Source organism: Plecotus auritus (genome assembly GCF_963455305.1).
Source record: "Plecotus auritus genome assembly, chromosome: 4".
NCBI lineage: Eukaryota > Metazoa > Chordata > Mammalia > Chiroptera > Vespertilionidae > Plecotus > Plecotus auritus.
Window position 1 is genome coordinate 42,258,125 of NC_137775.1, and position 16,748 is coordinate 42,274,872.

At 37.7% G+C, this 16,748-nt stretch overlaps 1 protein-coding gene across 5 annotated transcripts in view; it reads left to right on the top strand.

Annotated features, from left to right (window-relative positions):
- Positions 1-16,748, top strand: part of ATG5 (autophagy related 5) — a 132,246-nt gene that overhangs the window by 66,927 nt on the left and 48,571 nt on the right. For 4 of the 5 annotated variants that reach the window (XM_080664273.1, XM_080664276.1, XM_080664274.1 and 1 more), the window contains one exon: positions 7,011-7,105. In XM_080664273.1, the coding sequence (XP_080520399.1) occupies positions 7,011-7,105 (95 nt within the window). The remainder of the gene's footprint in view (positions 1-7,010; positions 7,106-16,748) is intronic. The other variant, XM_080664277.1, reaches the window with a different exon arrangement.

Genomic DNA, 16,748 nt, shown 5'->3' on the forward strand with positions numbered 1-16,748 from the left:
AAATATTTTAATATCACTATCCGCCCTTTCTCCATAATAGTAGTGTCAACCAAATTCACAATCGACAATGACAGTGGAAACTGTCATTCGCGCATGCAGGAGTCAACTTAGCCTTTTATAGATATAGAATATACTTGCTTAATTAGACCTGCTTTCTGATTTAACTAAACTTTTTTCAGCCCAGTGAAGCACCCCAACTTCTCTTGCAGGTAATTGTCAGCAGCACAGCAGTAAATATCAACATGAAGCAGATTATTATTGTAGATCACGCAGGGAGAACAAAGGGTAAAATATTTAACTATAGCAGTGTTTGACTATATTCTGTGCAGTGAGAAAACATGAAGTAATTTTCAAGGTCCACCATTTCTTACTTCTTTTCAGTTGGGTCAAGTTTCTAAGCTTTCTAAATCTCTGTTTTCTGGCTAATGAAAAGAAAATAGGATTTCATCGAGTTTCCTATCTACTTACTCCAGGACTTCTGTGAGGATCAAATGAGATGAGGCACGGGAAAACGCATCACAGACATTTGGTTAAAGTGTAAATGTTTCCATCTGGGTATAAAGCAAGTGGTGTTCCTGGGCTGAAGAAACTGTAAAGAGGCTAGTCGCTAGGGAGAGGAAGCCAGGCGTTGCTACATGACATCATTACCCGGCGCCCAAGGCAACCATTTCTGGGCTGGCCATGGCATCGGCTGCGATTTGGTGAGCTGTCACTCCGGGGTGGTGGCGGGGCCTGTGTCCCACTTGGGGGAAGCCAAGTGTTGCTTTGTCAGCCAGTTCCGCACTGCTGTTTCTCTGTAAACGGCAAGTGTAGGTCACGGCAGTTCCTGCGTTGAGCATCTGCCCCCTGATGGTCAATGTGCATCATAGTGACTGGTTGGACAGTGGGAAGGACACTTAGCATATTAGCCTTATATATAGAGAGAGTAGAGGCCCAATGCACGGAATTTGTGCAAGAGTAGGCCTTCCTCCTCCTGGCGGCCGGCACTGGCTTCGCTCTGGCACCCGGGACTGGGCTTGCTTCCCTCTGGCTGCCGGGAGGCAACCAGGACCCATGCACCCAGGACCCAGGCTGGCTTCCCTCTTGCCCCCCGCAGGCACCCAGGACCCAGGCTTCCCTCACAAGCTCCGACTTCATCCAGAAGGATGTCCAGTCTAATTAACATTTTATGCTTTTATTATTATAGATGGTTGCTTGCATGCAGAGTTTGGGCGGGGACCAACCTGCTCCAGTTGTAGGCATTAAGGAGGTACTGTAGATTGTCTTTTAAAATAATGATTCTAATACAGAATTTGAAATAACCATATTATTAAAGTACATCATAAAGCATTATTTCTTATGACTCATTAGAAAAGTGTTTGGAAATTTATTCATTAATGATCTGATTCAGTTTATTTAAAAGCACATTCTGGATGCTGTGTAGAGATTTAAGTGGAGTGGCAGAGATCATTTAGTAGGCTGTACAGTGGTTCAGTTGAGAGATGATAGTGGTTTAGATGAAAGTTGTAACAGTGAATACAGAGAGAATTAATTGCACTGTAAAAATATATATTGATTACTGCCCTTGACTCCAATTTTCTAGACTATAGCACAGGAGTAGATAAACGTCTTATTCTGAGACAATGATAGTCCAGGTCAGGATTTTCCTGGAGTGCAGATTTTATTGCTCTCTTGATTCACTCAAACAACCAATTCCCTAGGGTGCAACTCTACTGCAAGATGAGTGTTTATATACAGTATTTAAGGATTAGCCTTCTCCAGGATTGGCACTCCTCTCAGCCTTAATGTAGAGGCCAGACCGCTAGCCCTGCCTCCTCTGTCTTCATGATGAATTTTCACGGGGCATTGAAGTCTTTCAAGACTTCTTTGCTTTAGTTAAGGCCTCCCCAAAGATATATCTCAATAACTTTAAACCTCAAGCAGATGGGCTCATAGAAATGTATGGTGTACTTCTGTTGAGCAGCATCTAAGCACCAGTGGGTGTGCTGCTGCTTGCCATGGTTCAGCCTAACTGTCCTAGTAACATAAGATTCTCTGAATTTGATTAGACTCAGAAGACAAATGCGTTTGAAGATACAGGTCACTTTTTTAACACATCTGCGTTAGGTAACCTACCAGTAATTGCTATTTCTTTTTTCTTTTAATAAATTTTTATTGATTTCAGAGAGGAAGGGAGAGGGAGAGAGAGAGAGAAACGTCAGTGATGAGAGAGAATCATTGATTGGCAGCCTCCTGCATGCCTCCTACTTGGGATCAAGCCCACAACCTGGGCATGTGCCTTCCGGGAATTGAACCATGTACCTCCTGGTACGTATGTCGACGGTTAACCACGGGGCCACTGCCGCTGGGCCTAGTAATTGCTATTTGTTTTTCCCCTTCCTATTTTGCTTTTCAAAAATATTTAACATTACATATGAATAAATTAATTCAAATAAGTCTATAATTGGATATGATGTTTGTTACATATTTTGAAAGCTTCAGGTCAAAAATACTAAAATATCATACACTGCCACTTGTAGTGATTTGAATAGTAATGTTAGTAAATGCAAATTTTGTGAAGAGCAGGGTCCCTTCATTGTGATGTTCAACCATTTGCTTTTCAAAGAAAAGCTTAACATTTGTGTTTTATGGGCTGTCATGATCTGATACTTTTTTTTGGGGGGGGGATGCAGTAAATCTGCTTTTTGACATTACAGGCATTAAAAAGCAGGAAGTGAATAGTGTGTGCATGTGGAGGCCATTTTACCCCTTTTTTATAGTGTGAGGGTTTCGGCCATTGACAACTACATTACTGAATGAGGCTGAGTAGCAGGCCCATAGATGTCCTCCATGTCTCCTGTGGGGGCTTGTAGATACATATATTATTTGTGGTGTGAGAATGTTAAAAACTCACCTTCAGTTCTTAACTCTCCTAAAACTCAAATGAAAATATAGATACATCCTTCAAAATTGCCACTTTTTTTTTTAAGTACACTGGACTTATTTCTTTTATTTTTTAATTTTTCTTTATTGATTAAGGTATTATATATGTGTCCTTATCCCCCCATTGTCCCCGCCCCCGCTCGTGCCTTCATCCCCCTCGTGTCTGTGTCCATTGGTTATGCTTATATGCATGCACACAAGTCCTTTGGTTCAGCGGTCACCAACCTTTCGGACCTCATGGACCACCAGTGGTCCACAGAACATCAGTTGGCAATCGGAACATCATTTGGCAACCACTGCTTTGGTTGATCTCTCCCTTTTCCCCCCACCTTCCCCTGCCTTCCCTCTGATGTTTGACGGTCTGATCAATGCTTCTCTGTCTCTGGATCTGTTTTTGTTCATCAGTTTTAAAATTGCCACTTTTATTCTTCAGTTTTTTCAAAAGATATGTGACTGTATATGATACCCTAGGATTAAAGGAGGAAGGTCACACATACAAGGAGCCCCTTTCCAAGGCTGGGTTTAGAACTTGCTGGAAAAGGTAGAGATCATCCCCTGGATTGGTGGAAAATTTGGTTATTTTTCCCAGATTAGAGCTGGTCTGCATTCACTGGACAATCAGTACAATGTGGAGTTATGGCCACCAGTAACAAGTGTCGTGTTTATGCAGAGGGAGTGGTAGCTCTGTGGGAAACCTTAGAGGAGCAGATGGGCCTCCACAGGAAATCAGGGTGCTGATAAGGGCAAGGGGCCTTCATGTGCCTGTAGTCGGGAGCCCCTTTCTCTTACGGTGTCCTTTTAGCACCTTATACTGGGAAAGCTTAATGTGCTCATCACAGTAGAGACGCTTAAAGAAATGGTGTCCATTATGCACTGCATATGTTGAAGGGTGAATTTTGAGTTGTCATTAAATTGATAATGGACACAATAATGTTGCTTTTCCAGATTTTTTTTTTTGATATATAAGTACATAATAACTTTTTTGCTAATAACCTTTCTGTACTTTTTATTGTATGTTTATATTTGCTTTCCTTCCTTTAGCCCTATTGACATTTTGAGTCAGATAATTCTTGTTTGTAGGGTGCTATCCTGCACATTGTATGGTGTATAGCAGCATCCCTGAACTATAGTAGTGACAACCAAAAATGTCTCCATATCTACCAGGGAGCAAAATCTTCTCTGGTTAAGAATGACTGCTTTAACACGTTTGGTGGGGTTTTTTTCCTGTTAAAAATAGTATAAATCTTTCATTTTACTATAATGTTTTTCTTGTGGTTTTTAACAGGTTCTATTTTAATAAAAGAGGGTATCATAAATAATTACAAAATTTTATTTTCAGGAGAGGCATTAGAAGCTATTTAATCTAATTCCTTGATTTCATCTATAAGTGAATTATGGTAGACTTTTCAGTTGATTTCTTTGTGATCACGTAGCTGTTTAGTTGCAAACCTAGGATTAGAACCCAAAATTTTCAGTGAGAAGTTCTGTACATAGTATTCTATTATTCATTCTTTGGCTCAAGAGCATATATTATGCATGCATTATTGTAGGTAGGTGCTAGAGATCATTAATGATGAGCAATGAGTAAAATCTCAGGTATGCAAGAAGAATCATTTTATTTAGCTATTACATTTTTGCTTACTACTTAATGGAAAAAAAGTGCTTTTTTAAAATACATTTTTAATTGATTTCAGAGAGGAAGGGAGAGGAGGGAAACAGAAACATCAAATGATGAGAGAGAATAATTGATTCATTGTCTCCTGCACGCTCCCTACTGGGAATCAAGCCAGCAACCTGGGCATGTGTCCTGACTGGGAATCGAAACATGACCTGACCTTCTTGTTCATAGGTTGATGCTCAACCACTGAGCCACACTGGCCAGACAAAAATTAATTTTTAAAAAAGCATTAAGAGAATAATTGATTCATAAATGAAAGGACTGTGGTCAAAAGAGCTCTTCTTAACATTATGATGCAGTTTTGTGGTTGCAGCTGTTGAAACGGTTGTGGACTTTGAATCAGAAAACCAAGCGTCTGGTCTTGGTTCTGAATTAAATTCATAACAGTCTGAACAAACAGTTGTTATTTGTAAAATTGCAAAGAACTAACTGGATTCTAAATTCCATATGCTATCAGTCTTAGTATAATATCACTCTAGAGAAGGCCTAGAGCCTGACACAGTCTTCTAGGACCAGGGATATCAGAAGAAACAATTAAGCTTTATTTTTTAAAACAATTTTGATGGCATAAGCAGGGTGAATAGATTGCCAGTAAATTGGATTGAGACGAATCTAGTAGTGGCAAATATGCTTTAATACCAAACTGATCAGAAATTCTGGAGCTATTTGCTTTACAGAGATTTGATTCTGAGAGAAAAATCATTTAAGCTAAAATTCTCAGTGAGTTAAATAACAATGCACAGAACGGGGTTCCGGCGGGGGGTGAGGGCTAATTTACTTATCCTTTACCAGATAAGGGACTTGTATCCAGAATACATAAGGAACTTTCATATATGAAAAGGGGACAAAGGATTTGATGGACACTGCTCCAAAGAAGATACATAAATGGCTAGTAAACAAATGAAAAGATGCTCAGCATAGTTGGTTCTTAGGGAAATGGAAATCAAAACTATAAGGAAATACCACTTTGCACCCACTAGGATGACTATAATAGAAAAGATACGCAGTAACAAGTATTGGCATTGATGTAGACAAATTGGAACCCTTATACTTTTCTGACGGGAATGTAAATTGGTGCTGGCTCTTTGGAAAACAGTTTGGCAATTCCTCAAGACATAGGTACCATATGGCAGGTATATCCACAAGAACATTGAAAAAATTCGCATCCACACAAGAACTTGGACATGAATGTTCATAATAGCCAAAAAGTGAAAACAGCTCAAATGTCCCATGAACTGATGAATGGGTAAACAAAGTGTGATATCTCCATACAATGAAATATTATTTGGCCATAAAAACGAATGAAGTTCTGATACATGGTATAGCATAAATGAACCTTAAACATAGTCTTTTTTTTTTTTTTTAGTAAGTTTTCTTTCTTTTTTCTTTTTTTTTTTTTTTAAATATATTTTATTGATATTTCACAGAGAGGAAAGGAGAGGGATAGAGAGTTAGAAACATCGATGAGAGAGAAACATCGATCAGCTGCCTCCTGCACACCTCCCACTGAGGATATGCCCGCAACCAAGGTACATGCCCTTGACCAGAATCGAACCCGGGACCTTTCAGTCCGCAGGCCAACGCTCTATCCAGTGAGCCAAACCAGTTTCGGCTTAAACATAGTCTTGAGGGGAGGGGGAGAACAGATACAAAAGACTACATCTTAATATGATTTCATTTATATAAAATTTCTGGAATAGAATAGAGAATAGTGATTTCCGGAGCAAGGAGGACAGGGAAACAGAATAATTATTAATGGGTATGTATTTCTTTTGGGGATGTTGAAAATTTTTAGAAATTGGATATTGCCAATGGTTGCTTAACTCTGAATATATTAAAAAACACTCAGTCGCACACTTTAAAAGGATGAATTTTATGGTATATGAATTATATCTCAGTAAAGTGGGTGTTGTTTTTTTTTAATTGAACCTGAAAAAATTTTTAAGGTGTTTAATTAGTTCACATTTGTTTCAAAGCATTTCCTATAATTTTATATTTTTTGCTGTTTAATGTTAACTGTGTTTGGTATTGTGACTTCATTTCTTAAAGCAAGTTCTGGCTAAAATTCAGGTCACCTGAAGCGGTTGCCTTTATAGTTTAGATAATAGGAGTAGAACAAAGGAAATCAAGATATTCATCCCAGTCTGATGGGGTATCCCAGTCATAATCTGTTTAGGGTTTTTCTTATGAGAAAAATGTCTATCTAGGAAGAGGAAGCAATAATGTAGAAAATTAATTTTATATCTTTGTGTTTAGTTATAGAAATATAAACTTAAGGGGAAAAATCATATATATAAATAATACCCTTTCAGAAATTTCTAAAAGGTAGAGGTTTGACAACTTTTATCTCTTCATGTGAGGTATTAAGTTATAATGTTACTCACTTTTAATAAATAATTTATTGTTACAGACAGATTTGACCAGTTTTGGGCCATCAATCGGAAACTCATGGAATATCCTGCAGAAGAAAGTGGATTTCGTTACATCCCTTTTAGAATATATCAGGTAGGAAGTTACATTATTAACAATAATAACTTATGAAAGCCTCAGACATCTTACTTCTTGAAGTTCTCTAGTGCATTGATCTCCTCCACCCTGCACTCCCCCCTTCCAGGCCTTCACCACACTGTTGTCTGTGTCTATGAATTATGCATATATGCATATAAGTTCTCAGTTAATCTCTCTCTACCCAACCCTCCTCCCCTCCCCTTCCCTCTGAGATTCGTCACTCTGTTCCTTGCTTATATGTCTCTGGATCTATTTTGTTTATCAGTTTATTTTGTTCATTAGAATTCCACATATGAGTGGAATCATGTGATACTTGTCTTTCTCTGGCATTTCGCTTAGCATATTACCCTCCAGGTCCCTCCATGCTGTCTCAAATGGTAAAAGATCCGTCTCTTTTATAGCTGCATAGTATTCCATGGTATAAATGTGTAATAGCTTTTTTATCCACTCATCTGATGGGCATTTGGGCTATTTCTAGATTTTAGCTATTGTAAATTGCACTGTTACAGGGGTGCATATATTCTTTCTGATTGGTGTTTCTGGCTTCTTAGGATATATTCCTAGAAGTGGGATCACTGGGTCAACTGGGAGTTCCATTTTTAAATTTTTGTGGAAACTCCATACTGTTTTCCACAGTGCTCCACCAGTCTGCATTCCCACCAGCAGTGTACTAGGATTCCTTTCTCTCCACATCCTCGCCAGCACTTTTCATTAGTTGATTTGTTGATGATAGCCATTCTGATAGGTATGAGGTTATACTTCACTGTTGTTTTAATTTACATCTCTCTGATGATTAGTGACTTTGAGCATTTTCCCATATGTCTCTTGAACATCTATCTGTATGTTCCCTTTAGAGAAGTGTCTATTTGGGTTCTTTGCCCATTTGTTTGTCTTCCTTTTGTTAAGTTATATGAGTTCCTTGTATATTTTGGATATTAATCCCATATCAGATGTATCATTGCAAAGAGGTTCTCCCATACAAGGGGCTCCCTTTTCATTTTGTTGACGATTTCTTTTTGCTGTGCAGAAGCTTTTTATTTTGATGCAGTCCATTTGTTTATTTTCTCACTTGTTTCCCTTGCCTTAGCAGATGTATTAGCATGCATATTGCTATGAGAGATGTCTGATATTTTGCTGCCTATGGTTTCTTCTAGAATTTTTGTGGTTTTAGGACTTACATTTAAGACTTTTATCCATGTTTTTTATTCTTGTGTATGGTCTAAGTTGGTGGTCTAGTTTCATTTTTTTTGCGTGTATCCATCCAATTTTCCCAGAACCACTTATTGAAGAGACTATCTTTAACCTCATTGTATCCCCTTGCCTCCTTTGTCAAATAATAATTGAGCTAATGACTTGGGTATTTTGACCTATTTTTGCTTCATTTTTCTGGTCTGACAATTTGTGCCTACATGTCAACCTCACTGAGCTCAAAAAATTGTAAAATATTTAAGACAAAAATGATAAAGCAATTGCCCTTTTGAAAAAAGTTGTTTCCTAGAAAGAGAACTTAACTAGAAAGGGAGGCCTCTGAGGCTCTGTGGGAGGCCAGACCTGACACCTGTGTATCCATAGGAGGTTACTCAGCCTTGCTAGGCCTCTGTTTCCTCATCCATACAATGAAAGGGGCATAGTAATTTTTCTTTATTTTTTAAAGAAGCTTATATGACTGGTTTATATAATTATACCAGTGATGTTCTTATTTTTTAAAACATTTAAACTCCTAGCTTCAGAGCAGATTGATCATTTTTACAACAAACAGTCCTTTTCTTTGTGGCACCTTTTGACTCAAGTCCTTATGGTGCCATATGACTTTTAATCATTTCTAAAAATGAAATTTATACTTTTCAAATGGTTCATCTTTTTATGAATGCAGAGTAATTGTTTTGTTCATGCTGTGTGTCCATGGTCTAAAAGGTACCTGGCATGTACTAGTAGGCTTTTGTGAGTATTTGTTGATTTATTAAATTGTTCACCAATTATTAATAGTTAATTGGGGACTATTCTGTTTTCCATGATCTTCATAGTAATGTGCCATAATGCATTCCCAGAGTTTAGCAAAGTATCTTATTTGTGGAATAGTTGAATAAAACATATCACAGATTCTGAAGACATCCTCAGAAGAACTCCAAAACTAATTTGCGATGTATACCTCTCAGCACTTGTTTGGACGGTTAGGTTTTGACATGTATATTTAACTACTAGTATACTGTGGTTTCTATATTGTAAATACTTTAAACTCATATAGGAAAAGTGTGTTATACTATTACTTAACATGGGGATTATTATTGTTAGAATAGTGCAGATGTACACAAACAGAGATCTTCCTTTTCACATTTATCATTCATTTCTGGGGAAATTATCAGCTATGTCATACCTCTTACTGTGGTATCATCACACAGGATTTAGAGAGAAAGAATACGAGAGAGAGGGAGGGGAAGAGAAAGACAGAATATGTATAAAAGAGAGAATGGTTTTCATAAAGTTCTATAATTAGATAGAAAGTGTGGAGCTAGAGTATTCTCAGAATTTGCTTGGCAAAATGTGGCTGCCAGGTGGGACCTCTGTTGCTGCCTGATCTTGCCTGTGTCATGATAGTGATTTTTCCTCAAATGGGAGACAGAAACTGATGTTCTCAACTGACAATTTATTGTTGTCTTTACCCCTTTCCAGTTTGATTCTTACTTGAATTTGTTAAGATTTAAGAAGTGAAATACATTAAGTGAACATAAAAATTTAGGAGCCTTCGTTTTCGCCTATTGTTCATTTCTCACCTTTTTCCATTCCCTATTTTATATTTTCGATTCTTCATTCTTGCCTTGTCCAAAGGAAGGAGGGTTCTGCTTTCCATTTTCCTAATTATATGATCTAAATGTAATACAGATTTCTGTTGCTAACTCCTTTACAGCTGATTTGTTTGTATGTTGGCATATTTCATTGATTTGCAAAGCTTTTACTTAGACTGCATTTTGATTAATCTGCACCTTTTTAACATACGAGATATAAATTTCTGTACTATTTGAGACCTTAAATTAGTAAGTAAATTTAAATAAAAAACCTGAAAAATCCAGGTTTATTAATAAGATAAATGAGGGGCATAGTTTTGCAAAAATACTTATTTTTTCCTTGCAGAGTCCTAATAGACTTCCTCTGTAGCAAGGGGTAAAAAAGAAAGGCACAGAGAGCATGCTTAAGTGAGACCCATTTTGTCTTTGGAAGCCTCAAAACCATCTTATAAGGATGTAGGAATCATTATTTCATTTTATGTAAGAGGAAACTGAAGCTGAGGGACTTTAAAGTCACTTGCTCAGGAGCACACAAATGAAAAATGGAAGAGTTAGTATTCAGACCTAGGTGAGACATTACAAAGTATGACTTTATTTATAAAAATTAAGTTTATAGAATTTTTAAGATACAATTGTCACATAAAATGAAATATGTCTTAACCAAATAAAGTTGATAGAAACCTAGAAAATCTCTAACTGGTGATATTATTTAAAGACTGACTTTTGTACAGATTGTTAGAAAACTTTAGTTCTTTTTCATCCATAATTCAGTCATCATGAACTCAAAATGACTAAAATGTAGTGCAGAATTTTAGTGGTAAAGTAAAATAAATCCAAAAGTAGTCTAGAGGCCCATTATAGACCCAAATGTGTCATTCCTGTCATTTACATAACAGTTTAGTTTGTTGTGTGAATTTCAAGTCTGTTTTCCTGAAATCCAGGTGCTTCATTTTAACCAGTATTCTAGAGTTGAGGTTAATGGCAGGAAGTGTTGCAGAAATGGAACTAGAATCTTATTTAAAATAGCACATGTAAACAGATGGGTATTTAACGAAGATATCTGTTAAAAACGTTGTACAATGACTGTGAGTGAATATTTGGCACATTATTCTGTTTTCCAAGAAGCAATCCTATATAATAAAAGCCTAATATGCTAAGTGTCCAGTCGACTGGTAGGCTGTTCAACCAATCAAAGCGTAATATGCTAACAGTATGCTAAGGCGGCTCAACCACTTGCTATAACGTGCACTGACCACCAGGGGATAGATGCTCTGACCAGTAGGTTAGCTTGCTGCTGGGGTCTGGGCCGATCGGGACTGAGCAAAACGGGCCAGACACGCCCTGGATCCCTCCCGCAGTTCCTCCCCGGCTCGCCAACCTACCACGTCCCTCCCTGGCCCCGATCGCGCACCGGTGGGGTCCCTCGGCCTGTCTTATGCCCTCTCGCAATCTGGGACCCCTCGGGGGATGTCGGAGAGCCGGTTTCGGCCCGATCCCACAGGTCAGGCCGAGGGACCCCACGGTGCATGAATTTGTGCACCGGGCCTCTAGTGGATTTATAAATGTTAACCCGCCAATGTACTTTGTGTCAGAAAAGTTTGTCTTATCCATTCATTAATTCAACAAGTTCATTTACTCACAAATATTTTCATGCTCTACCCCAGCCGTGGGCAAACTACGGCCCGCGGGCCGGATCCGGCTGTTCTATCCGGTTCTCTTGCTCTCCCCTCCGCTCCTTTACTCTGAATTTATATTAGTTCACACAAACACTCCATCCATGCTTTTGTTCTGGCCCTCCGGTCCAGTTTAAGAACCCATTGTGGCCCTCGAGTCAAAAAGTTTGCCCACCCCTGCTCTACCCTGTGCTGTGCACAGTGCTACAAGTGGTGATTAATATCATACATCACCCTCTATAAAGTTTATAATCTAGAGATAGAAAGAAGCTAATCAAGTAAGTATAAATATAAAAAACAGCTGTGATTGGTGCTGGGAAGGAGAGGTATATAGTGCAATCAAAGCCTAATTCCTCTACGGGGAATTTGATCTAGTTTTTGGGAGGGCAGAGAGGGCTTTCTTGATAAAGTGTTGTGTCTCTTGAGATGTGACAAATAGGTGGAGTTAAGTTAATGAAAAAGTGATGAGAAGACCTTTGAGCATATTGTAAATGTGAGGACCCTAGAGGGCACATTGTCAATATGAGGACAACCTGGTGGTCCTGAGCACAGAGTTTAGGGATCGGAAAAAGATCAGACCATATTAATGAATTTTTCTTTCTCCTATAAATATTTTTCAATAATTTATATTATAATTTATGTTTACATTTACTCAATAAGGAGTATTTAATCACCTACTTATTCTATACTAGTGCCCCTGTGCACAGATTCATGCACATTGAAAGGAAATTAATTAGAAGGTGGCCAGCAGGGCAGGACTGGGCAAGATGGGCCAGACACGCCCTGGAGCCAACCTCCCGCCATCCCTCTCCGGCCAGCCACACCTGGGGTGGCACCCCGGTTCGAAGAACGTCTGCAGAGTGAGCGGGGTCCCTCCAGCAGGTGAGGTGCCCCGAGGGGTCCTGGATTGTCAACGGGTGGTTCTCAAGGGACGCACCTCAGAATTGGGCTCCCTCCTCTCTGATTACAGTGTGCGTCATCCGAGAATTGCCGCTACCAAGTCCTAACAGCTTGGCAGCTCCTGTGTTGAGCATCTGCCCCCTGGTGATCAGTGGGTATCATAGCTACCAGTCGGATGGTCGGACGGTCACTTGGCCTTTTATATATATAGATGTTATTCTAGAGGTTAAAAATAAATTCAGATAGTGCTCTCAAGAACAATGTACCAATATTTTTAGTTTGAACAACTCAATTTTAATGAAGAATGAACAAGAATAAGCATCTTTAAAAAAAATGTTTTTATTGATTTCAGAGAGGAAGGGAGAGGGGGAGAGAGAAATAGGAACATCATTGATGAGAGAGAATTATTGATCGGCTGCCTCCTCCATGCCTCCCACTGGGGATGGAACCTGTAACTCAGGCATATGTCCTGACCGGGAATCAAACTGTGATCTCCTGGTTCATAGGTCGATTGTCAACTACTGAGCCCCTCAAACAAGGCTATATAAATATTTTTAAATGTTCCCAGGTTACTTTCCAAAAACGTATGAATTCAGATTTCTACAAACAAGCTAGGACAATATGCCTCTTCTGGTATATCTTCACCAGCAATAGGTGTTATAACTCTGACTTTTAGAGACAATCTCATTGTTACTTTAGTTAGTATTTCTCTCACACCTAGTAAGTTTACACATCCATTCACCTTTTTTGGCCATGTGGATTTGTTTTCCTGTTTGTTTGTTTTTTCCTTTTAGGTTAATCATATTGTTTTATAAAATATTTTTTATATCCAGGCAAAGGCTTACAGTTGTAATACAAATAAATAATACAATACAATAAATAATAATAATAATACAGGAATAAACTGTTTTGTGTTCTCATAATTGTAAACCTACTTTTGCCCTACCCTGAATATTAACCATTTTTCTATAAATCACTTTTTAAAAGTAATCACAACTATAAGATTTATCTTGATTTTTAGGGTATCTTTATATAAAAAAGTTTTTAACTCTTTATATAGCCAATTATATCTTTTTCTTTGTTATGTATGATTTCTTTATTTGTTAAGAAGGCCTCTCCCCATACAGTTACAGGTTATACATAGTTTTGTTACCTAACTTTTCTTGTAATATTGACTTCATATAGATATAGGTGTGTGTGTGTGTGTCTTTAATTGATCTGGAACTTATTTTTAAATACTGTGTGAGATATAGGGGTACAGTTCTGTTTTCTTCCAGGTTATAGTTGGCTGTAATAGAGTCATTTATTATATAAACTAAAGGTTGGCAAACTTTTTATTTAAAGAGCCAGATAGTAAATATTTTTAGCCTTGCAGGCCAGATGGTCTGTGTCGCAACTATAGCATGAAAGCAGCCATAGACAATTTGCAGATGATAGGCATGGCTGTGTTCCAATAAAACTTGATTAACAAAAACAGGCAAAGGGCACAGTTTGGCTTTCAGGCCATAGTATATTGACTCCTGATATAAACTATCCTTTTTCTATTGGATAAAAATGCCACCTCTGTTTTACATTAAAATAGTTTGACTACTGGGATCTGTTTCTGTACTATATTTATTCTTATGCCAACATTATTTTTATGTGACTTTAGTCCTCTGATACATACTGGTGACTGGCGATGAAAAGTGGATTTATTTTGAGAATCCCAAACGCACAAAATCATGGGTTGATTCAGGTCAACCATCAACATCGACTGCAAGGCCAAATCGCTTCAGAAAGAAGACAGTGCTCTGCGTTTGGTGGGATCAGGAAGGTGTGGTGTATTATGAGCTTCTAAAACCAGGTGAAACCATTAATACTGATCCCCACCGACAACAAATAATCAATTTGAACCATGCTTTGATCGTGAAACGACCAGAATGTGCCAGAAGACACGGCAATGTAATTTTGCTTCATGATGACACACCATCACACACTTCAAAACCAGTTAAAGACACATTAAAAGATCTTGCCTGGGAAGTATTAACCCACCCGCCATGTTCACCAGACCTTGCTCCTTCAGATTATCACTTGTTCCAATCAATGGCACATGCCCTTTCTGAGCAGCACTTCAAAACATGTGAAGAAGTGGAAAATTGGGTCTCTGAATGGTTTGTCTCAAAACAAAACTTCTGTTGGGACGGTATGCACATAGTACCTGAAAGATGGGGGAAATGTGTAGCTAGCGAAGGACATTACTTTGAATAAAGCACTTTTGATGTTTCTCTTGAAATTATCGTGTTTTCTTTGATTACAAAATCCACATTATTAACTGATACACCTAGTAAAGTATTACATATGTCTCCTTTTTCCCCGATTGGACCCCCCCCACACACACACACACAATATTCCTATTTTGACAGGACAAGTATCATTTTAAAAAATATTCTTATTGATTTCAGAAAGGAAGGGAGAGGGAGAGAGAGATATAGAGATAGAAACATCAATGATGAGAGAAAATCATTGATCAGCTGCCTTCTGCACACCCCAAACTGGGAATCGAGCCCACAACCCAGACATATTCCCTCACCGGGAATCGAACCGTGACCTCCTGGTTCATAAGTCAATGCTCAACCACTGAGCCAAGCCGGCTGGGCTTATTTTTTATAAGATGGAAGTTAATGACAAAGACACACTGCTAGTGAGCAGTGTAACAGGGACTAGAGTGCACATCTATCTCAAAATGGTGTATACACATGTGCATAGTATAAAAATACCTTTTTTGCAAGAAGGTGAATGTTTTCATTGAGGTTTCAGCAGTTGCTGCATATGAGATTAATGCTCTATGGGCATAAGTTGGTTCAATTAATGAAGACTTCTTTTGGAGTATTGTGATTTCAATTTTAAAAGAATAAAGAAGTAGAGTTCAGCATTCTTTTCTTTGGTTTTATTTTGCTTTAATTTTTAAACTTTCCTTTTTGTGCACTATATTTCAATGCTAACGCTTAAATTATTTTCTGAAATGAGTTGGAATCTTAATTATTTAAAAAATTGAATTATTGAAGTTCTAGAACAGGCAAAATTAATCTGTAGTGACAGAAAGACCAAGTGGTAGGGAAGGATGGAGATGGACTGATAAAGGGCAAAAGGGAACTTTGGGGATGATGGAAATGCCCTCTATCTTGTTGGGGTGATGGTCTTAAAACTGTAACAGTTTGTTACAGTTTGAACTATACACTTGAAATGTGTTCCATTTTATTGTATGAAATTTTATGCCTTAATAAAGTTTTAAAATTAGGTAATCAGTCAGATTATGGGCTGCAGAGTCCTGGGAATTTCTTACACAATGATTGCATCCAAATTAAAATAGCTCAAGCCCCTCCTTGTTAGATTAGGTTTTTATGAAATTTGGGGAAGAGAATAAACACTAAGGAGTTTACTAAGCTTTTAAAAAAGAGAAATCTGTCTTTTTAAATTATTTCTAAACATAAGAATTTTAACTGTATATTGCTTAAGAACATGAATATTACTATAAATGATAAATGATTACTTTTTGTAAAAGTCATACACTCCTGATTATTTTGGGATTTTCTTCCACATTATTTCTCTGATAGATTGAAAAAGTTTGGAAGAATTTAATCTATAACATTCGTTGATATAGAAGTTTTAGAAAGAGAAGTTTTCATTTATGACCCAACTAGTTGTGTGATTTGGGCCATTCACTTTACATCTCTGGACCTCAATTTTATAATCTGTAAAAGAGGGATAATATTTTATGTGGCTGTTATGAGGATTATATGTAATTCTTTTAATACAGTGTTGTGCCTGGTATGTAGTAAATAATTTGCAAATTATTTGTTGTATGTTATTAGCTATTATTGTCTTAAATCAATATATTTTGCTGTGAATTATTTTATCAGCAACGATGATGGCTTGTCATGCCTCCTATAGGCTTTTATTTAAATGACTAGTGGAACATAGCTAATAGCTCCCTCCATTTATCAATGTATTTCTGGTCTTAGCATATTTTTCTCTGTGAGGTCCTATTTGGTCCCCAAAATCTGCTTGTCATCACTATCAGATACTCACATAACCTCTCTTTCTGTTTTAGTTCCCTATGGCTTTACCACTTCAAGTTGGTAGACTCAGTACCTTGGAATCCCTTTTGATCGTTTCCTAGAATTGTATGTTGTAATGTACTAAAAACATTTGTATTTATCTCCTTCTTGCCATTTGCACTTTTAGTTCCTGTTAGTTTGATTTTCATAAAACAGATACCAACCATCACACGTTGTTCACAAAACA